Consider the following 23,468-nt stretch of genomic DNA (forward strand, 5'->3'; position numbering starts at 1 on the left):
GTATAATAAGGTAGGTAGTTATCAAGGGAAAGCGCCAAGCCATCCTGACTATATAGCACTGGAAGTTACGGGCTCACCATAGCCCATGCTACTTGGAACTTGTTCCGAGTAGCTGAATCTATAACAACAACAACTTGGAAAGGGTCAGGATAAGGAATTGGGATGGGACGGGGGAATGGTGCCCAACCACTTGGACGGTTGGGGATTGAACGCAGACCTGCATGAAGCGAGACCGTCCAGTCAAAGTGGCTGGGCATGTATAATACTAATTCATTGTGTTGTGGGACAGAGAGCCAGTGTATATATACATGTTAGGCTTATATCGAGGTCTCTCTTAAGACCCTCCCAAGGATGCAACACCACAACAGTTGACTAACTCTCGGGTACCTATTTACTGCTGGGTGAACAGACGCATTAGGTGACAGGAAACGTCCCCAGCCATTTCTGTCCTGCTTGGGCTGATCTTGGCAGTTCCCGTGGCGCAGTGGTAAGACACTCGACCGGCACATCGCGAGCACTTTGGCCTCGGTTCGTATCCTGGCAGCCCGCCAAACACACACCGAAACTACGACGTTGATACAACGTTCGAACAAGTTTTAACACTTCCTAACCAGTTATAACAAAAAATATAGCAAGTTGTAACAACGTTCTAATACGTCATAAACACGTTAAGCCAAGATGTAACAACTTTATTACATGTTGTAACAAGCGGAAAATAGAGACAGTTTCGGTTTGTGTTTCCAGGGAGGGGAGGATTGACTAGGCGCTAATCCTTAACTGTAGCTTCTGTTCACCCAGCATGATTTGGCGGGGTCATATTCCAGGGAAAATTAGGATTAAGGACTTGCCCAAGACGCTATGCGTGCTAGTGGCTGTACAAGAATGTACGAACTCTTGTATATATAAATAAATAAAAAAATAAAACGCCTCTAATTCCTGAGAGATGGTGGATAAATAGATAAACTCATGGCTAGCTCTTGATCTATACTCTGTAATCCATCATATAGGAGAGGGTAGCAGCAGCATTGCTGTGTCTACCTCAGTTTGTTAATAATAAAACAAAATTGATTGAAGGTTGAACTAAAACATGTGACCGGCCCAAAGTATGCCGGAGAGGTTAAATATTATCCCTCAACAGACGTCTATTACTTACATTTACGCTTCTATTAAGCATTCCTATTGGATTTATAAATAATTAATTAAATTTAATTTGAATTTTAAATTAATTTGAAACTGTTATGTGTAATATATTGTGTGTAAGTATATTAATTCCAACTCATGGGAAGAGAGTTTGGGCCAGCTGGCGCCGGGCTACCAAATGACAACACTGGAGCAGGCGATACTGAGGCGGCGAGGTGAGTGGCGGCCCTTGTAGCCCTCAACCCTCACCCTAGGGTGGGGCTACACACTCACCCTAGGCGGCTACAGCCACACCTTGGTGTGGTACAGCCTCACCGTAGTGTGGCATAGCCACACCCTAGGGTGATATAGCCTCTCCCTAGGGTTCTGCACCATCGCTCTAGGGTGGTATAGCCTCACAGTAATGTGGTACAGCCACACCCTAGGGCGGTACAGCTTTACTATAATGTGCTACAGCCTCACTTGTGTGGTATTGCCTCACTTGAGTGGCATAGCCTCACCTTGGTGTGGTATAAGCCCTTTCTTGGTGTTATAGCCTTACCCTTACATGGAAAAGTTCAATCCTAGTTTGGTACAGCCCCACCCTAGTGTGGTACAGCCCCCACCCTAGTGTGGTACAGCCCCACCCTAGTGTGGTACAGCCCCACCCTAGTGTGGTACAGCCCCACCCTAGTGTGGTACAGCCCCACCCTGGTGTGGTACAGCCCCAATCCTGGTGTGGTATAGCCTCCACCCTGGTGTGGTATAGCCCCCACCCTGGTGTGGTATAGCCCCAATCCTGGTGTGGTATAGCCCCCACCCTGGTGTGGTACAGCCCCCACCCTGGTGTGGTATAGACCCCACCCTGGTGTGGTACAGCCCCCACCCTGGTGTGGTATAGCCCCCACCCTGGTGTGGTATAGCCCCCACCCTGGTGTGGTACTGCCCCCACCCTGGTGTGGTACAGCCCCCACCCTGGTGTGGTACAGCCCCCACCCTGGTGTGGTACAGCCCCCACCCTGGTGTGGTACAGCCCCCACCCTGGTGTGGTACAGCCCCCACCCTGGTGTGGTACAGCCCCCACCCTGGTGTGGTACAGCCCCCACCCTGGTGTGGTACAGCCCCCACCCTGGTGTGGTACAGCCCCCACCCTGGTGTGGTACAGCCCCCACCCTGGTGTGGTACAGCCCCCACCCTGGTGTGGTACAGCCCCCACCCTGGTGTGGTACAGCCCCACCCTGGTGTGGTATAGCCCCAACCCTGGTGTGGTATAGCCCCCACCCTGGTGTGGTACAGCCCCCACCCTGGTGTGGTACAGCCCCCACCCTGGTGTGGTACAGCCCTCACCCTGGTGTGGTACAGCCCCCACCCTAGTGTGGTGCAGCCCCCACCCTAGTGTGGTGCAGCCCCCACCCTAGTGTGGTACAGCCCCACCCTAGTGTGGTACAGCCCCACCCTAGTGTGGTACAGCCCCACCCTAGTGTGGTACAGCCCCCACCCTAGAGTGGTAGTCTCAGTCTCTCGGTTGGTACAGCTTAATCTTAGGGTGGTACAGTGTCACCTTACAGGAGGGTACAAATAGCCTAAGCTACTCTCTTCCTTTGAGATGTCTCTTATTATCTCAGTAAACTTGAACTTGTGTCACTTTATTGTGCTTCTCAGTCAATCAAGTGGTGTTGGCTTTCATTGGAACATTACATTCCACTGGGGGCCATTTTTTTATGCTTCATAATTGTTATTAATGCAACCATATTGCATGTTCCTCTTTACCATTTGGTTTTACTTAAACTGTAGACAGGGGTGGGCTTCCCTGAAGCCAGCTTGAATTTTCTTGTACCTCACTACAGATACTTGCTTAGAAAGATGCAAGCTTCCTCTACAAGCTTTAACCGCTCGAGTTACCTCGCTTCCAGGTGGTGCGAGAGGCTTGTTTTTCCTGCAAGCTTAAGGATGGGAAGATGTTGTCTTTGGAATGTGTGCTTGTGCATATAAATGACTTGCCTGTCATGCTCGTCTCTGTTCCTGGTGCATATTGGGATGCTTGGGGCAAGAAAGCATGTCCTCATGCTTTGCTTGACCAGTTGCACTAACATCACACATAATAAAAGTGTTAGTGATTAGGAATCAAATTTCTAGTTTTATGGAAAATAGTGAGCTACACAATCCAGGAAAACATGGATTTAGAGCAGGCAGATCCTGTCTGTCACAGTTACTCAACCACTATGACAAAATCACAGAAGCTCTAGAAGAAAAGCAAAATGCAGATGTTGTATACGCAGACTTTGCAAAGGCGTTCGACAAATGTGATCACGGAGTGATAGCACACAAAATGAGGTCAATGGGAATAACTGGTAAAGTAGGACGCTGGATACTCAATTTCCTGTCGAACAGAACACAAAGAGTAACAGTTAATCAAATAAAATCGAGCCCAAGCGCAGTTAAAAGCTCTATACCTCAAGGTACAGTCCTTGCACTGCTACTGTTCCTTATTCTCATATCAGATACAGTATAGATAAAAATACAAGTCATAGCTTTGTGTCATCCTTTGCAGATGACACAAAAATCAGCATGAAAATTACCTCTGCTGAAGACATTGAAAAATTACAAGCAGATATCAACAAAGTTTTTGATTGGGCAGCAGAAAATAACATGATGTTTAACAATGATAAATTTCAGGTACCTGTACTCAGGTACGGCAAAAATGAGGATCTGAAACATAATACAGGGTACAAAACACAATCGAATCTGCCCATAGTAGGAAAACAGCATGTCAAGGATTTGGGAATAATGATGTCCGACGCTCTAACGTTTAGGGAGCATAACCAAGCAAATATTGCGTCAGCCAGACAAATGATAGGATGGATTACGAGAACTTTCAAATCCAGAGATCCCATCACAATGGTTGTACTCTTCAAGTCACTTGTGTTGTCCTGTCTCGAGTACTGCTCAGTACTCACTTTCCCCTTCAGAGCAGGAGAGATTGCTGAAATAGAGGGAATACAGAGGACATATACGACACACATAGACGAGATAAAACACCTAAATTATTGGGATTGTCTCAAAGCTCTCTAAATGTACTCTCTAGAAAGGAGATGAGAGAGATACCAAATAATATACACATGGAAAATACTGGAGGGCCAGGTCCCAAATCTACACAGTAAAATAATAACGTACTGGAATGAACGATATGGAAGAAAATGCAGGATTGAGCCGGTGAAGAGCAGAGGTGTCATAGGCACAATCAGAGAACACTGTATAAACATCAGAGGTTTGCGGTTGTTCAACGTCCTCCCAGCGACTAAAAGAAAAATTGCCGGAACAACCGTGGACATCTTCAAGAGAAAACTGTACTGTTTTCTAAGAGAAGTTCCGGATCAGCCAGGCTGTGGTGGGTATGTGGGCCTGCGGGCCGCTCCAAGCAACAGCCTGGTGGACCAAACTCTCACAAGTCGAGCCTGGCCTCGGGCCGGGCTTGGGGAGTAAAAGAACTCCCAGAACCCCATCAAGCAGGTATCTCACTGAGTGATCTTGGTCGGGATTCAGTGTTTGACTGAAACGCTGTGCGTATTAGTGGCTTTAGGCATTGTATGTATTAGCTCTATCTAGAAATCCAACATTGTTTATAAATCATCTTTTATGTATGTACTTTTACCTAAATAAACATTTTAATTTATTTTATTTACTTTGCTGAGATACTTTCCCTGTGCCTAGCATGACTGTCTATTGGTGTAATGTCTGTGCCACTGATGTCCCTCATCAGCTAATGTAGAATCTGTTTGACTTGTATACATTATTAGCCAGTCATTATGGCTTCCCCATCTGATTCTGTAGCTGATAACTTTTTGCAGTTTCTCAGGATATTTTTGGTCATTCCTGTTGCCTGTCATTCTGGCTGTTGGGTTCAGGGATCCTTTCACCCATGGGTGCATGCCACCTGTTGGTACTCGACTTCTGTTTTGGCCAAGCCACCTTCTCAGGCAACTGCCTTTTGGACTGCGGTCTTTGCTGTACCAGATGTTGAGATACAGGTTCTTGCGGCTGCTGTTAATAGAGTGGTGCCAATGTTAATCCTCTGCTGTTTTACGAGTGTCTGGTTTTAGATACATGTTCCAGGTGGTCAGCATCCTCTACTCCTACTTTTGTTCACTTGGTATGTGTTCCTTGTTGGTTTGCGCTCCTAGGTGGTTTCTTTCTGCAGGGCTGGCGGAGGAAGCATCAGGGATTGACTTCTCTGGGAATGTGATGGAAGTTAGGGGGGCCTCTTATATCCGATTTGATTTCCTTGTCTCTTTGGGTTGGGCCAAGGAAGTCAGCTTCCTGAGGTTCAAGGGTTTCCTTGGCTGTCTGTCTGTTTCTTCTGTTGAGGCTACAAGCTCCAGTGGAAATGTAGGCTTCCTCTCTGGTCCTTCCAGTGGCCGCTCATGGGGAAAATGTTGCCAGATGTAGCACTGATAAATAATACACGATTCTACAGCATAAAACCTCTATTTTTATCTAATTTTAATGAAAGATTTCAAAATTCAGTTAAAAATATATTGAAGATAACATACAACATACTTTTCATTATGACACATTTGTTAGTTAGTATTCTAGTGTACTCGCCTAGTTGTGCTTGCGGGGGGTGTTCAAACCTCTATTTTTATCTAATTTTAATGAAAGATTTCAAAATTCAGTTAAAAATATATTGAAGATAACATACAACATACTTTTCATTATGACACATTTGTTAGTTAGTATTCTAGTGTACTCGCCTAGTTGTGCTTGTGGGGGGTTGAACTTTGGCTCTTTGATCCCGCATCTCAACTGTCAATAAACTGGTGTAGAGATGTGAGGTTGATGGTGTTGTTCACCTGGCAGCGAGTGTCTGGGTGGGACTGCAGCTCGGCAGCTCCTGTGGGCAAGCTGCCACTTTTTTTTTTTTTTTTTTTTTTTTTTTTTTTTTTTTTTTTGAGATATATACAAGAGTTGTTACATTCTTGTACAGCCACTAGTACGTGTAGCGTTTCGGGCAGGTCACTGGAGTACAATCCCCTGCCGCAAAGAATCGTTTTTTCATCCAAGTACACATTTTACTGTTGCGTTAAACAGAGGCTACAGTTAAGGAATTGCGCCCAGTAAATCCTCCCCGGCCAGGATACGAACCCATGACAAAGCGCTCGCGGAACGCCAGGCGAGTGTCTTACCACTACACCACGGAGACTGTAAACGGTTCCACGGAAGACCACGGTTCTTCTCCTTTGTAGCATTGTATAGTGTGCAATCACTGCACCTATTTTAATATATTTGAATATACTGTATTGTCGTTTGTTATTGACTAATCTAATATAGTGCTGTATAGTACTAGTACTCAACTGTATTGTCTGCTATGAAGTTTTAGGATACTGTATCTTTGATTCCTTGTTTCAATGCAATGAAACTAGACCTAAATCTGATTAGATGTTCTTTTTTCAGATTTTTCCAAAAGGTGACATATAACATTTTAAAGTTTGAGAGATTATGTACAGTATATACATTGCATTACAGTACAGTACTGGAATTATTTAATGAGTTAAATTTTTTATTTCTCCTCTTTTTTTTCAGAAACATGAGACGTTATTGCTGATTGATAAAATGAGTAAAACACTCTTTTTTCTCAATGGACAACCAGTGATTTTAACAAATGATGGGACGGATTCACAAATCCCAACAAATACAGCTCTCGCTGCAGCAGTTGAAGGATCGGGAAGTGTGGAATTGCACGATGATTCAAAAGGTGTCATTAATCCGAGAGAAGGCAGCAAGGATTCCCAAACCTTGGGATCAAGATTGGGAGAATCTGAAAGCATTGGAGACGGTTTAAGATCTAACTTTGTACAGGTCAAAGTGAACGGTAGAGAAGTGCCAGGGTTTATGCTTTCACAAAATAAGGCTGGAAGTGTGCATAAAATAATAGGACAGCCTCTACACCATCAAAAGCTGGAGTATGATTTATTGTTCCCAGATAAAGCTGTTAATATTGATGGACCTGAAAAGGGTAATGAAGTTGAATCGGAAGGATTCTTACATTTTCACGATGCCTCAGTGCAGAGAGCATTGGCTAAAAATTCTAGTTTCGGTGATGGGGAAGAGAGCTGTGGGAGTGATATGTTTGCACTGGCAGCCAATACTGAACTTTTACACACTCAGATAGAGGGCAGTAGTCAGGAAATGGGCTCAGTAGACAGCCTCCAGAATCTTGTTAGACTTCCTATTGCTTCAAACCGTATGCAAGTTGATGCACAAAGTGTAAATGTAACTACAGATCAAGGCCAAGTTTTGCAGGTAAGTGCAGATGACAGTCAGGTTCATCATAGAAATTTGTCTACAATAGTTGCCATCATCCAGGGAGAAGATGGTAGTACCCAAACAATTGAGCTTTCACCAGAAGAGGCTTGTAAGCTGAATCTTCCACAGCTGTTGGCTGGAAATGTCACTGTTGAGCAACAACCAGTTAATTCTCGTCCAGATAAAATTGATGAACTTTCCACAGTCCCAAATCTAGAAAATGACCAGAAGAGCCGGTTTGGAGTGGGTGAACACAGCACTAAAGACTCTGAAGGATACGCTGCATCTGTATTCCCAGGAGAGGATAGAACTGATGGAATCAGTGTGAATAGCTCTTGTGATGTTTCAGCAAATGATGCAGATGTTAGTTTAGGGCCTTTCCTCTTTATCCCTGAGTATAATGATGATGGCAGTATCTCCATCCTCAAGATAAGAGGTTCAGATTCTGATGTTACAGGTAAAGTTTCAGTTGATGAACCCCCAAATCTAAATTCAGTTTTGCTAAATAATTCACAGATTCATCATGTAGCAGAGACTTCTGACAAAACTTTGTTGTCATTTCCACGTCCAGGTCAAAGTGTACAGAAGATAAGTCTGCCTATAAATTCCACTCAGCAAATAAAAAAGTACACCAACATTAAGCCCAAGCACATTGACTGGAAGACTGTTGCTACCAAACCAGCACCTAAAGTTCCTGGAAGTATGTACTTGCGTAATATAGCAAAGAGGACAAAGTTTAGGAATTTAACTTCTTTTTTGGACACAAAACAAATTCATCAGGATTGTGAGGTAATAACGAAGAGTCATGATATAGAAACTGTGATACCTTCCAGCACATTCAGTGCATCAATAGCAGGGTTGTCTAATGCGGCAAGTTCATCAACTCAAACCTTGGTTATGACATCGGCCAATGGATTCACTTTGGGCCCTGGTAATGAGCTGCTCAATCAGTCGTCACTTTTGGCCGAGAGAGAGGTAACAAACCAACTGAGCATAGAAGATATGGCACTTCATCACCCATCCAAAACTGCTTCCATTCTACATTGTGAAACTCCACCCAAGTTACACCAAGGCTCGGTGGTGTCTGGTGATCGAGCACTCACCATTAAAGTTAGTACTGGGCCTATTTGTGTGACCGGCTCAGCAATCCGTACCATGGCTCCATCCACTACATCAGTTCCCTCCATCAAATGTGCAGGTAACTTTAAAATGTGAATTCTTTTGAAAATTAATTATTAAATGGAACATTACTTACTGAGTTACTGTACATCTCATAAACAAAGAGAGACTTTCGAGAGCTGATTTTTTAACTTGTATCAATTCCTCATTGACTCTCATCACTCCTCATTTACCACATGAACAGTCTGGAGCACATTATTTATTTAAGCTACAATTTTAGTACAGTAATTTGTCATTATATATTGGTTTAGAAATTGATTCCTTCCACAGTTTTTTAAAGTTCAGTACTATTTTTAAATTGCTAAACTGTCCCTTGATCAAGTGATTATATTAAATAAAATACTAGTATATATTTATTTGGGTGTGAGCATACCCTGTTGGGGACAGTCAGCCTTCAGTTGGCTACTCAAGGTCCTCCTAGCTGCGGGTGAATATTTTCAGATGGAAACTCATCAGTTACTGACCAGGCCAAACAATGCTTAATTATATTCGAGCAATGCACACCTTATTAATAACATCATGCTGCTTTGATAATTTTTGTAGAGTTGCTCTGTTTTATTACCGCTTGTTGGACTTGTCTGTGTTGTGTCCACCCTCAGATGAAGTATATATATAAGTTAATTAATTTTATTATCTTTCCAGAACCTAGCGAGTCATTGAGTAGCTGTAGTCAGTCTAACTCGGACTCGCCAAGCTTGACATCTATTGTGTATTGTTCATCAGGTGGGGATGAAACTCCATTCACTGTACACCTTCCTGGAGGTGATAATACCAAGCCTCTTGGCTCTAGTGAGAACCCGATACAGCTGGTGCAACAGGTAAATCCCTTATCTTCCCTTATCATGTCAAAGCCTTTAAATTAACCTCAGTTAAATTGTTTCGTAGAAAAATATGTACAGTAATGATGTTCAAAAAAATATTTTACTCTAGGAAAAAAAAAAAAAATGGATTTTACCCTTAAAGTTTATTAAGTGTAAAATATTAATCCGTCCTCTTTACATACGCAGCTGCATGCAGTAGTGTGTGTATGAACCCGTTGGATAAGTGCACACTTTCACTTTTATCAAGTTTCTGCTTTTGTTTTTCTTGTCTATCAAATGAGGTGGGTTGTGACCCCTGACACAGTTCAAAATGATTATGAACATATGAATGAAGGAAACTGCAGAAGGCATATTGGCCTGTATGTGGCAGCTCCAATTTATATCTAACCAAAATGTTCATATACATGTATGTTATGTATATTCACATTTACTGGTTTTACATAATTGTATGTGTCTTGAGCATATTTCTCTTGCCACCACAAGTCTTTAGGCACTAGATTTTTTTTAGATTTAGCCTAGATTTGTGTTTCACCGATTATCTTTCTTGCTTATTATTGCCAGATGCTGATTTATTAGTTCCAAGTTCATTAGTCTATTATTAAAGTAGTAATTTGGTGCTCTCCCTAGTGGGAATACCTTAGTGTTTTCTTAGAAATAATTTTAGTTCACAAATTACAGTATATGTTGTGTATATGTGACATCTGAAAAACTCCACCTGTTAGCAACAAGAATGCTTTAAGTTGGTGCCAAGAAGGTCCCAATTATTACCGAGTCATGTAGCCCTTTGGTAAAATATTTTTACTGATTTTAATGTTTTATGGATGGGAAGACCTGGAATAATATATTGAAAGGCAAATAATGGGCCTAGCTGTACCAGAATTCTAAACATTTGCCTTAATTTCAGGAGCTATTTCTTGTAGGTTCATTTGCAAACACCCTAATATTAAGTCCTCCATTCTAAAAAAAATTATTCTCAATCAATGTTATTGCTCAACCAATGCAATGTTTACAGTGTTAAGTAAAGACATAATTAGAAAGTGATATCCTTAGGACAACTTAAATCCAAGAGTCACAATATTATAATTCAAACACCTGCGACACTGATGAATAATTTAATGTAAACATTTACTCAATTAAATTGGCTGAATAATGCCCCTGTACTTGTCACAATGCTTCCTGTATGTATCACAATGCCACCTGGACATGTCACAATGCCCCTGGATGTGTCCCAGTGCCCCTGGACATGTCCCAATGTCCTCTGGATGTGTCGCAATGCCCATGGATTTGTCACACTGCCCCTGGAGTACTCGCATATCGAATATAATGAGTTTTTAACCAAGTTGGTGCAATTAATGCATTCATTGTTTTTGCATATTATACTTTGAAAAGAGTTTCCTATATACCATTTATATATATACTATATATATATATATATTTTTTTTTAGGGTAACACATTTCAGGCTTTGCAACCAGTTCAAGAGAGACAGCTGGAACAAATTACGGCCTTATTGCAGCAGCGGCGCATCACGGCTCCACCAACCACCCACCATGACCACCATGAGATATATGATCCAAAAACTAATATGAAAATAGTATACAAGGTATTGTATATGCTGAACTTACCATACTTCTCACAATTTTTCTGAAGTGTGTTTTATGTATACTGTATATAGTACAGCTTTTTCACAGCATGGTGATCATGAAGCCATAAATACCTGCTAAGTTATAAAACATATTTTAACCCTTGTGTTGCTAAGGGCTAATTAGCCTTTGTCACCCACAGGTGCATAAAAAAAAATATTCTTCCTGACCTGTTAAGTTGTGTTCCCTGACCACGAGAAAAATATAAAAAAATTTAACACTTTCGCGCTATCTGGACGCGCCGGCGCGTTCGGTTTCGTCTAACGTAAACGCATAGTGGACATAAAGTTATGTCTACTTTTAAAATATTTGTATAAAATTCAATTATTATCCGATTTACTTTGGGTTTGTTTCAAACTGCGCGCTATGAGGCTCTCTTTCTCACCACTAGGCTGCATGGTACAATAAGTTCATGAAAGGTGTGGATAACTTCGATCAAATGGTATTTTGTCCCAAACGGGTTGCAGGTGGGTGACTTTAGCCGTTTATACTGGTAATTCTTCCCCCATATCATGTATTATATGCATATGTCTGTTTAGGGAATTTTATTCCGATCAATATACAACCAAAAATAACTGTGTGCAACAAGTATAATCTTGACAAACATAACAAAAGTAAAAATATTTCGTGTGTGTTTGACGCTCACTGATATGTTCCAGCGTTGTTTTATATTTGTCGCTATTCTAACTTACGCTTTGTTGATATTTTTTTCCTATGGGCACATAGAACATTTTATTGCGAACACATTGACATAAAAATGAATGACATACATAGAAAATTAATGTCATGAGAGTGAAATAAGTATAAACTTTCAAAGCGCCGTGCGTCGTCCCGTCACCGATACCGGGTAACAATTTCACCACTTCCCACACTCTTGCGGGCGGGCTGCATCATTATTCTACGCTTATATTCATATCACCGTGTTGGGAATTTCATTGCGAGTCCATTGATACCAAAATTAACGCTGTAGAACAAGTCTGGAGGTGATTACAATCCCAAGAGTAAAAACATTTTGTTGCTGATGGGCGCTCACGGCGAGTCATCTACGTAGTTATTTATTTGGTGCTGGTATCCCTATATGTTTCGTGACTTATTTTACTAATGTTCTTCTAAAGAATTTTATTGCGAACACGTTGGTACCAAAATGAAATACGTAGCATGAGAACTAAGGTCAGAAGAGTAAAAAGAGTATACACATTTTTGTTTTTACGCTTAAGCGATAAAAACGCAGCGCGCACATTCGGTTGGCTGAGTGACCTTTGTGGAGAGCGCCAAAGTGTTAATTGTACTTACCAACGACGTAATTGAGCCAACAATATGGGCGATGACGTCACAACCTGCATGTTCGCTCATGCAAGGTGCGTCCCGGAGGCGTCGTGCGCGGTCTTCAAGCAGCCAGAGTTGCCACGCATTTATTTTTGCGGCATTATTTACAGTGTCTAGACGTATTTTATCACTAATATTATTCACTAATTGTGTTGCATATAATGTTACATCATGGTCAATGGCAATAAATGTTGCATACATCGAGTATACACATGCGCACACAAATGTTTTCCATTATGCCAATATAATATGTATTCACATTGTTCATTATTATATTTACACACCCATGCATGTACTATTTACAGGTTTTTGCACAATTATTGCACATTTAGAAGTCTTGGAGAGAGTGGTAGTTGTTGAAGCAGTCGACAGCACACACAGGGACTGCACATACTTCACACCATGTTTGTACAAGTTTACATTTCTGATCTCTCCTTTTTGTTGTTTTACAAGCTAAGCAATCACGTTGGCCTATTGCACACTTTCCAGCTGGTGGCAAATGTTTTAGTCTGTGTGCTTGAAAGGCCTCCATGTGAGCGAGCCTGGGTGTAGCAACATGCTACAACACTGGGTTCATGATGGGTCTTTGTATGCCAGGAACATCTTTGTCAAACTTTGCTAATAACTGTGTCCCAAGTGTAAAAGCAAACGAACGGAAACTTGGTTTACGTCCAGTTTTCACCAGATACATATTGTAGCAGTTCAGCATGCTCATGTCAACAAGATGAAAAACACTTTTTTCATCCACTTCAATGTTTTCCACACACACTCGACATTGCCCACCATCATGTCAGATTTATCAACCAAAGGTATGTTGATATTATAGTCAAGAACACAATCTAGCTTATATACTGGATCTTGCGTTACTCAGTTCACCTTGCCACTGTTCACCATTGTACCATCATGAACGGTTGTCAGCAAGTTCACTTCTCTCTTGTCTTTCCACCTAACTAAGAGTATTTGATCACATTTTCTTAGCTCGAAGTCACCAACTTCAAGTTTATTGTCAAACACTGGCATTTCCCTTCTTCTTGGCTTTACTGTGCCAACCAATCCAGTTCTATTTTCAATCAGGAACCTAGCTAGCAAGGGACTTGTATAGTAGTTATCCATGTACAAAATGTGGCCCTTGTTCATCCATGGTGCCATCATTGACTTCACCACACTACCTGAGAAACCATGTTGGTTGTTTCCGGGAATGTCAACATCGCTAGCAGAATACAGAATCATGTGTAACACGTAACCTGTTTCACAGTCACAAAGAACAAAGAATTTCAATCCAAATCTGTTGCTTTTGGATGAATATACTGCTTGAATGTAACACGTCCTTTGAAAAGCACAAGGGATTCGTCAATCACCAGCTTCTGTGCTGGTACGTAGAAATCTCTGAACTTTCCAATCACTTCATTCATATAGTGCCTGCCTCGCCAAAGTCTATCATCCTCTGTCCTGTCCTCATTACTTGCAAGATGTAGACACCTGAGGAGTATCTGAAACCTGTCTCGGGACATATATTTCCCGAAGAAAGGTGTTGGAATAGTCTGGTGTTTGACACAATGCTTCATCAACATACATATTGCTAAAAATACATATATCTCATCTACAGTTGTGTTTTTACAACACTGCAATCGTGAATATTCTGTTATCTCTTTTTCCAATGAGATGAGCCTGTCCTGTACGGGCTGCCAGAGGCCTGGTCGACGACCGGGCCGCGGGGACACTAAGCCCCGGAAGCACCTCAAGGTAGCCTCAAGGTAGCCGCATGAAAGTTCGTTTGGTGTACAATATATTCCATCAGCGGCTCATCGTAAAATGCTGTAAAAATCCATAAAATGCTATAAATCCATTTCACACATGGATTCACCATTATCCGGGAAAAGGTCTGTAATCCCAACGTCTTTATTGTCAAAGGCAGGAATTAGAGGAATAAAATCGTCACCATCACTCCACACAAGTACACCTGGTGTCCTGCGAGACGCAACAGTGGCACGATGGCGAGGAAGCGTTGCACACCGTGGACCAGAAGCTGAAGTCCGTCTACGCAAAGTACGGCCGCTACGTGAACGTGAGGTGAAAGCATGTGAAGATGAGGGTCTTGGTTCCTCATGTGGTTTCCATGAGGTGGCGCTTGGCTGGGCGAGACGCTGCTGACGCGACAAATCCTCGCCCGTTAAAATCACTGGTACTAGCAACAGGCACGGTAACACTATGCTCTGAATCCACTTCACTAAATCCAGAAAATGAGTCACCTTCCTCTGGCTCATTGCCCAAAATATCCTTATACTCTAAATAATCACAGGAACTGTGTGGTCGTGGGTGGATTGGAGTAGACACTGGGCGAGGTGGCACGGGTGAGTGTGTAGGCCTCGTCATGGGAGGAGGCTGTATTACATTTTCACTGTCTGTGCTACTATCATCGGTCAATTGTGTATAGTCCTTATCATTGTCAGAGTCATCAAAATCACTTTCCTCACCATCAGAAAATAATTCACTAGCTATTTGCTCTTGGGTAAGTGATTGCGTGGTGTGTGCCCTGGAGGCGTTTGACCGTGCGCTTGCCATGATGACCGCTGGGTAACTGAGGCCTCCCACGCGTTGGTAGCGTGAGCTGGATTTTTTACAAAATGGCGGCTGTTTACTATAGCCCCTGGGCAGCGTATGGAGGCCCCCCTACCCCGCTGGCCATTCAGATCTTGTGCGGTACTCCAACACATCATATGACATGATGCGCAATTTATTGCAAGTTACTTAACACGTCATATGACGTGTTGCGCAGTTTAAGGGTTAATTTTTCTTGGCTGTGAAGTAGGATTTTATATAGCCAGTATACTAGTATGTTTGTATAGTGTGAACTTTGTGCCACAGTTTGCAGTTGATATCATGGCGTGGATTTGGTACAACTGGAGTTGGTGCCACTGTGTGAGTTTGGCATTTAAGTGTGAATTTGGAAGTACAGTGTGGATTTGATACAATATGGATTTGGCACAACAGTACTGATCTTGTACCACTGAGTGAACTTGGCAACACTGTAGGTTTAGGACCACAGTGTTTCATTGGAACCTTAATGGTGATTCTGTACTATAGTGTGGATTTTACACCACATTTGGTTTGGTGCGACAATATGTAGATTTGGCACCTGTGTGTGGATTTGGTGCCACTATGTGAACTTAACACCACTGTGTTAAGTTGTTGGGGCTGACATTCCTGAAGCACATAGGCTACCATTCACACAAAAACTACCAGAAATATATGTAGATTGTGTAAAAACAGCAACGAACACGGAACACAATCCAGGGACTGATAGTTTAGAGAGCCAAATTAGCAATGTGGAAGGACATTGTGTCGAGGTATACAAAAACAACAGCAATATTGAAGAGCAAACCGGTAATATGAACTGAGAGCAAAAATGAGAAAGACGAGCAAACATGTACGCGCTAGAAAGGAGATGAGATAACAAATAATATACACAAGGAAAATACTGGAGGGCCAGGTCCCAAATCAACACAGAAAAATAACAACTTACTGGAGTGAACGATATGAAAGAAAATACAAAATAGAACCAGTGAAGTGCAGGGGTGCCATAAGTATAATCAGAGAACACTGTATAAACATCAGAGGTCCACAGTTGTTTAACATCCTCCCAGTTAGTACAGTATAAGAAATATTGCCAGAACAACCGTGGATATCTTTAACAGAAAACTAGATAATTTTCTTTCAGAAGTGCCGGACCAATCGGGCTGTGGTATGTAGGCCTGCGGGCCGCTCCAAGCAACAGCCTGTTAGACCAAGCTCTCACAAGTCAAGCCTGGCCTTGGGCCGGGCTTGGGGAGTAGAACAACTCCCAGAATCCCATCTTGATGTTATCTTGAGATGATTTTAGGGCTTTAGTGTCCCCGCGGCCCAGTCCTCGACCAGGTCTCCACCCCCCAGTCCTCGACCAGGTCTCCACCCCCAGGAAACAGCCCGTGACAGCTGACTAACACCCAGGTACCTATTTTACTGCTAGGTAACAGGGGCATAGGGTGAAAGAAACTCTGCCCATTGTTTCTCACCGGCGCCCGGGATCAAACCCGGGACCACAGGATCTCAAGTCCAGTGTGCTTTCCGCTCGGCCGACCGGCTCCTATCAAGCCAGTATCCATCCCATCAAGCAAGTATCAAGCTGTTACGGCCACAATGGGACGCAACCGGGTTCTTTTCAGGTGGTATGAAAGTTCTGGTATCCGGCCCCAAGCTAGTAGTGGCTTTCAAGGGGTGAGCTCAGTAATGCAAGTAAAACTAAAGAAGGAGGTACAGTACATTAAATACACCAGTTCGTCACTTTAACCATATATAATTATTCTTCCCATCACCATATACAATGGGGCCTCGACTTACGATGCTAATCCATTCCCAGAGACGGATCGTAAGTTGGAATATTGTAAGTCGAAGCGATTTTTCCCATAAGAAATAAAGAGAATTGAATTAATCCGTTCCCCACCTTCCAAAATATTAACATACAAATACATTTTATACTGAATACAATGTTTTTTCCCTAACTACAATACAGTACCAAAGTGTCTCTTACCTTTATGGAGGGCTCTTGATGGCGTATGGAAGATGGTGATGAGGGGGGAGGAAGGGAGTTGTTCCTGTTTGGAAGGGGAGTCCCCTTTCATTAACACATCAGGCAGTGATGTTTTCTCTGGGGTACTCTCTCTCCTATGTTTTGCCTGAATACCACTAGGACCTGGTTGTGGTTCAGTGCTTGTTTGTCTCACTACAAATTTGTCAAGAGACATTTGTTTTTCCCTCTATTTTAACATTTGTCTGTAATGATGCATCACAGTGACATTGAATAGGTTAAGGCAACGACCTACTGCAGCTTGATTTGGGTGACTCGTTTCAGCAAAGGTTTGCAATTCTTCCCATGCTGCACACATTTTCCTAATTGTTGAGGAAGAGACATTCTGTACTCTTGTTTCTGCTCTATGGTCATCCTTACATGGGTTTTCATATGTTGAGCCTTACCACTGACTTTCCTGGGACTCATGGCGTGATATATAATAATTACTTTAATGTTTAAAATGCAAAAAATCACCACAAAAGCGGAATTTCTTATAGGCGCGATCGTCACTAAGCGGGCAGCTGTAGTAAACGAGGCAGGTCGGCCCGTGACTGGGAACCACACGCTTGGTCGACCCGAACGTGTACCAATAAATATCGGAAGTCGACGACATCATCGGATGTCGAGTTGCATTTTTCTATGAAATTTACATCGTAACTCGAAATTATCGTAAGTAGGGGCAATCGTATGTCGAGGTGCCACTGTATATATAAAAGTCTTAAAAGGAAGTATTGCTATACTATGTACATCATCGTCTCTCTCAGAAGACACTGAACACTCGGTGAATCTCAATCCGTGCAGTCTTGTACCGTGTTTCCTTATCCGTGGTACTACCCTCAGCAGGCACCAGGAAACAACGATGAGTCTACCCTGGCCACGGGCCAGCCAAACCACAATTCCACTAGGTGCCTCTTCGTGAAGGCCCACAACCACAGTCCAGCCTGTTGCTGGCAGGTACCAATCAGCCTCACGCTGTTAGGCCACTTCACAAGCGAATACTAGGGTTGCGAGCCCTAGGCAGGAGCTTCGTGTAACTCGCTGGTTACTCTCCTTTTTTGGCACCACAGTCGGTTGTCTCTTCCACCAGCCAGCCCCGGGTACGGTGAATCCCGTCACTGCCACTCCTCAGGCAGACAGTTGAACACACTACAGTTCTCGTCCGGCAGCAGCTCCCTGCTTCTGTAAAGCAGACTGGTGTAGAGACCTTGGCTGCCTTGGGTAGACTGATTTATCTTGTATCACAGCAGCCCTACGATGACTCTGTGAATACAGACACGTCATCAGTACACTGGGATACTACATGGGGACCACTAGGACATATCACTTACTGGCTTAGCCACAAACGTACACCCTTTTGCTCCATAGATGGCGCTCATTGTCTAAGCGCCACCTCACCAGAGATCAGCACCGGCTACCTCTCGAGCCGACTAGGACAGGTATCCAGCGCCTATTGCCGGTATATTCCCGTCATCACTAGATGGCGTTGCCCATGTTGTGGTTTTTTTTCGGGAGATGGCGTTGATGTCACTGCTCCGTGTTCCGACGGTGGACTTGGGTTCGTAACACAAGCAAGCAGTGCCCTAGTGTTCTGATGCAACAGTGTGGGCTTCCTGCCGTGTTTTGAACTTGCAATCACTTTGTTGTGCTAGATGACCCATCAGTCACTTAACATGCATTACATCACCTGAAGAAATCTATGAAAGAGGTAAAGAGGACAAGTTGACTAGTTTAGTGGTTAGCAAGGAAGAAATTAGTAAATAAATAGAAAAATGAAAATTCAACAAGTCCCCAGGGCCAGATAAAGTATTTGTATATAATGATAGACATCCCTGTGTATTCTACAATATAAATGTGCAATACTTGGGTACATTTTCCTCCTAGTGTAGCTGTTACCTCAGTGTTAGGAGTGACCAACACTCCATTCCCTTAAGGAAAATGCAATAGGTTGCAATTTTAGAAGAACAGTTCAATTTCTCATTCACTTTCTTTTTCTCTCTCATTTCCTTTTTTTTTTTTCTCTCCATGAGATTCATTTCTGTATATGCCCATGTCAACTCGGTGTGTACAGGTGCAGTTATTATGTTCAAGGTTGTGTTTCCTGAGGACATCCTCCATGGGGACGACGACGACGATGACGAGGGCAAGGACGAGCACCTCACGTGGGAAGGACGACTGGGACTACTGGAGAAGAGGAAAGGGAGAAAATCCAAGGATTGGAGAAAAATGAAATTAATTGAAGAGGAGGAAGTTGATGTGGATACTATATTGGTAGGGCTTTAAGAATTTCCTTTATCAGTATGTTACAGGACTGACTCATACAAGTACAGGTTTCTGCAGTACTTGTTTTAGTCATACCAAGAGAGGCCCCCTTGGTAGACTCCTTTCCCCTCAAGTTAAGCACTGGTCCAGCTAAGCCTAATGACAGGGAATACGTGAGGGGGGGATCACTGGGGCACACGACAGTTCTCATAATGTTGGGGCTTTGGAGTTGTCCAAAATCTGTTTGTAGAAAGCATCCCAAACAAATTTCTAAATGCTAAACATGTCAAGGGGTATATAGAAATAAAAATATTAAGTACAACTGACATTGATGAAGGAAATTAGGTGTTCAAAGTAACGAAGCAATCCTTCATTGTCATGGTGTAAGCACGCTATGATCTCTGATCCCCAAACTTACCTTCATTTCATAGAGAGAGAGAACCCAATTCTGGTTCCAGCTTCTGGTAGACAAGGGTGTATTTCGGAGACCTGATGCCCACCTTTCATGGGCTTAGCTGGACCAGCACTTACCCCAGGGAGCTTCTGAGAGCCACACCAACGAAGAGCATATCGTTACAGTATAGTGAACTTGTGACTTTTGCCGCTTATTCATTTGCAGTTATAATTTTTTTTTCTCTAAAAGTCAGACCTTCAGACATGATTACATCCAGGTTCTCAACTAATCAGCCTTACTTGCAGTGTCTTCAGGCTTTGCTTGTGTTCTTACTCAAGTTGTCTTAGATATATTTGGAGAAGTGGGGTTGACAATAAACAAAGCCATTACATAATTTTATATATTAAGTAATAGCAGGTAGAAAAATGAAGAAGTACAGTTGTGGATTCCAGGGACCCATCAGCGTCTAGATAGAATATAACGTAATATGATAATACTTAGGTGTGTGCATTAAGGCTTTTATTCTATTGTAATCCCTTGAGATCGTAGGGAAATTAGGTGTCTACTCCAATCTCTGCTCCTTATACCCCAGTCTGTGCTTCTCTATCAGTGCTTACCTACCAGTGACTATGGAGGCATAAAATCTAGCTCTTTATGCCCCGCCTCCTAGTTTGAACACTATCTAGTTAGACCAATGTAAATAATTGTTGAGTGAAATAAATATTTCATGAGCTCAACGTCTCATCAGGATGAAAATGAAGAAAGAAAGAAACTAATTTCTCGGACACGTTCTGGCCGCATCTCTCGACCACCCCGTCACATGATGAAGGATTTCAAGCATCTCCACCCAATTAATTTTAATGATGACATTAAGGACAAGAATGCCCCTGGTGTTGGTTATTGTGACTACAGCGATCACGAGCAACCTGAACCCGAAGAGAAGCCGCAGCCAGGTGAGTAGTGGTTGCTGTCATTATATTTCTGGCTGTGGAATTTGTTATATATATATATATTGTGTTCAGTTGCTAGTATATGATTAATTTTTGAGAATTATGAGAATTCTTATGATAAGCTTTGAAAGTAAATTAACCATTCTACTGCTTCATTTATTTGTGGCTATACCCCATGTGTGGATATTTGTTACAAAATTCTGCTATTGATTTTTCTGGGTCTTGTTGTTTTTGGAAGATGTGAGCTCTCATTTGACAGTCGCCTGTAATCACAAGCATGAGCTTGGAAGATTTTTTTATTTTGTTGTGAAAAGACTTACTGGATGTAATTTCCAGGCTGGATTAGTTATTCTTTTTTTTTTTTTTTTTTTTTTGAGATATATACAAGGGTTGTTACATTCTTGTACAGCCACTAGTACGCATAGCGTTTCGGGCAGGTCCCTGGAATACGATCCCCGCCGCGAAGAATCGTTTTTTCATCCAAGTACACATTTTACTGTTGCGTTAAACAGAGGCTACAGTTAAGGATTTGCGCCCAGTAAATCCTCCCCGGCCAGGATACGAACCCATGACATAGCGCTCGCGGAACGCCAGGCGAGTGTCTTACCACAACACCACGGAGACTGTTAAAATTCTTTAATGACTCCCTCAGCACACAAAGAGACTGCTGTGGTGCTTGAATATTCTTGCAGTACCATGTTGTATGTGGCCCCTGCTTTACTGCAATAAATATTCAATAACACAATGAGAACATGTATGAAGGTACAGTCAAATGATACATCTTGGAAATTAGCTTTTCATATAAGTTTGAATCCTTATTAATATCAATGCACTTTTATTTCAGTTTTAGAGTTACCTGAACGAAAAAAGAGAGAGGTGCCCATTATAACTCGTCTTCGCTATACTTGCTTGACGTGTGGAAAACTCTATATGGGAAAAATTGAAGCCCATTTTAAAAAATTTCCAGACCATCGCCGAGAACGCCCTCTCACTTTAGATGACCTAAAGCAGTCATATTCTGCTATTAAAACATTATCAGATTCTGTCAAGCCCATGGGTGAAGAAGGGAATGAAATAAACAAGTCTGTATTGAGCCCTACGCCTGGTACTCAGGCTTCAGAAACCAGTGGAGAACCTAGTTTACCCATGGAAACTCTTACTACCCAACCCCTGGACACACAAACTGCCTTGCCCACACAGCAGCAAGCAGATGTACACTCCCCGCAATTTGACATTCCATATGAGCTGACTCCTGTTCAAGAGAGTCGAGGCAGAAACCGGCGGACAAAAAGAGGGCGTCGCAGCAGAGGAAGGGGATCGAGGGTTAGATCAGGTGCCAGATCTTCATCAGCAAGAGCCCACATTCCAGCCCCAGGGCCTACTCCCTCACCTTTGAATATGCTGGAAAAGGTGAGCTGTTTTGCTGAGTTACCCTGTTACATTTCTTTGGTAGATTTATACAAATCTGTGTCATGTTTAGGGTTTGGTAGATTTATACAGATCTATGTCATGTTTAATTTACTATGTCATGTTATGTTATAGTTATGTCAACAGTAAGTTGACATAACTATTTTGAAGAATTAGAGGAAAGAAATGTTGTAATTATCATTAGTTAAATAGAACAATTTAATTAAGAAAGAGAGTGAACAAGAGGAGGATTTTATAGATCATATAGTACCCTTTTCCCCAGTAGGCTTATCAAATTTATTAAATATATTAATATTATTATAGTGTAGTTTCTTATATTCACTCTTAACAAGGTTAATCTGTCTTGAAATGTTCTTAAGTCGTAGTTCTTGCCTCACTTAGGAATTTACTTGAAAGATATATCTTGAGAGGGGCACACATCTGCACCTCTCATCTTGAGAGTTGCAAGGGAAGGTGGTGGCTAGTTATGATCCAGTCAGGAAACATGCAAACCTATGTCTCCAGCCAATTTTTGAGTACACTACATTATTGGGCTGTACATCCCAGATTGTTCCGTTTTCTTAACTTTACAATTAACACAACCATCTATATAAACTAAAGAATAATGTGTGTTGGTGCACACCAATATTTTTCATGGATATGGTGTAAACAGTTCATTTGTGTAGGGAAATTCTCAGAACTGTTTCAAAGATGGCTACAACTCTTCTTAACAGCAAAAAGAGGCCTTCAGTATGACAAACACTGCAGTCACGGCAATATGGAAGTCACTACAAACAGTGAAATCAGTCATTACAAACCCAACAAGCAATATAAACACTACCTTCACCACCCTATGCTCATTACTCCAGCCTGTACACATTCCACACCCTGAACTTGTTATACCCTTCTATAGACCAAATGGGAGCCAGTCGGCCGAGCGGACAGCACGCTGGACTTGTGATCCTGTGGTCCTGGGTTCAATCCCAGGCGCCAGCGAGAAACAATGGGCAGAGTTTCTTTCACCCTATGCCCCTATTACCTAGCAGTAAAATAGGTACCTGGGTGTTAGTCAGCTGTCATGGGCTGCTTCCTGAGGGTGGAGGCCTGGTCGAGGACCGGGCCGCCGGGACACTAAAAAGCCCTGAAAGCATCTCAAGATAACCTCAAGATAACCTCTACTCATTAGATCTGTGTTTCACTTGCTGTACTTGTTGTGTCATTCTGTTGGTGTCCTGAGATGTGTCAGCCAAGGGATACTTTTCCTGATCATTCTCGTATAATTCTTCCATATCTTGAGTTAAACTGATTATGACATTGCAGGTAATTTTGTAAGCAAGTGTAATTGACTGTCATCTCTTTGTCTTATGTTAGAAAAAAATTGTCTCACTTTTAGATTCAGTATATTTCCTTGCCTAAGAAAGGAATTGATTTTTGGTAAGCATTTACTTAATTCTGGTTCACTG

At 42.3% G+C, this 23,468-nt stretch overlaps 1 protein-coding gene across 1 annotated transcript in view; it reads left to right on the top strand.

Annotated features, from left to right (window-relative positions):
- Window positions 1–1,271: 1,271 nt before the first annotated feature.
- Window positions 1,272–23,468, top strand: part of LOC123773942 (uncharacterized) — a 29,768-nt gene continuing 7,571 nt past the window's right edge. The window contains exons 1-7 of the mRNA XM_045767925.2: window positions 1,272–1,355; window positions 6,700–8,620; window positions 9,244–9,419; window positions 10,868–11,023; window positions 19,084–19,263; window positions 20,397–20,601; window positions 21,443–22,008. Of these exons, the coding sequence (XP_045623881.2) occupies window positions 6,730–8,620; window positions 9,244–9,419; window positions 10,868–11,023; window positions 19,084–19,263; window positions 20,397–20,601; window positions 21,443–22,008 (3,174 nt within the window). The 5' untranslated portion in view covers window positions 1,272–1,355; window positions 6,700–6,729. The remainder of the gene's footprint in view (window positions 1,356–6,699; window positions 8,621–9,243; window positions 9,420–10,867; window positions 11,024–19,083; window positions 19,264–20,396; window positions 20,602–21,442; window positions 22,009–23,468) is intronic.

This window comes from Procambarus clarkii, chromosome 91, assembly GCF_040958095.1.
Source record: "Procambarus clarkii isolate CNS0578487 chromosome 91, FALCON_Pclarkii_2.0, whole genome shotgun sequence".
NCBI lineage: Eukaryota > Metazoa > Arthropoda > Malacostraca > Decapoda > Cambaridae > Procambarus > Procambarus clarkii.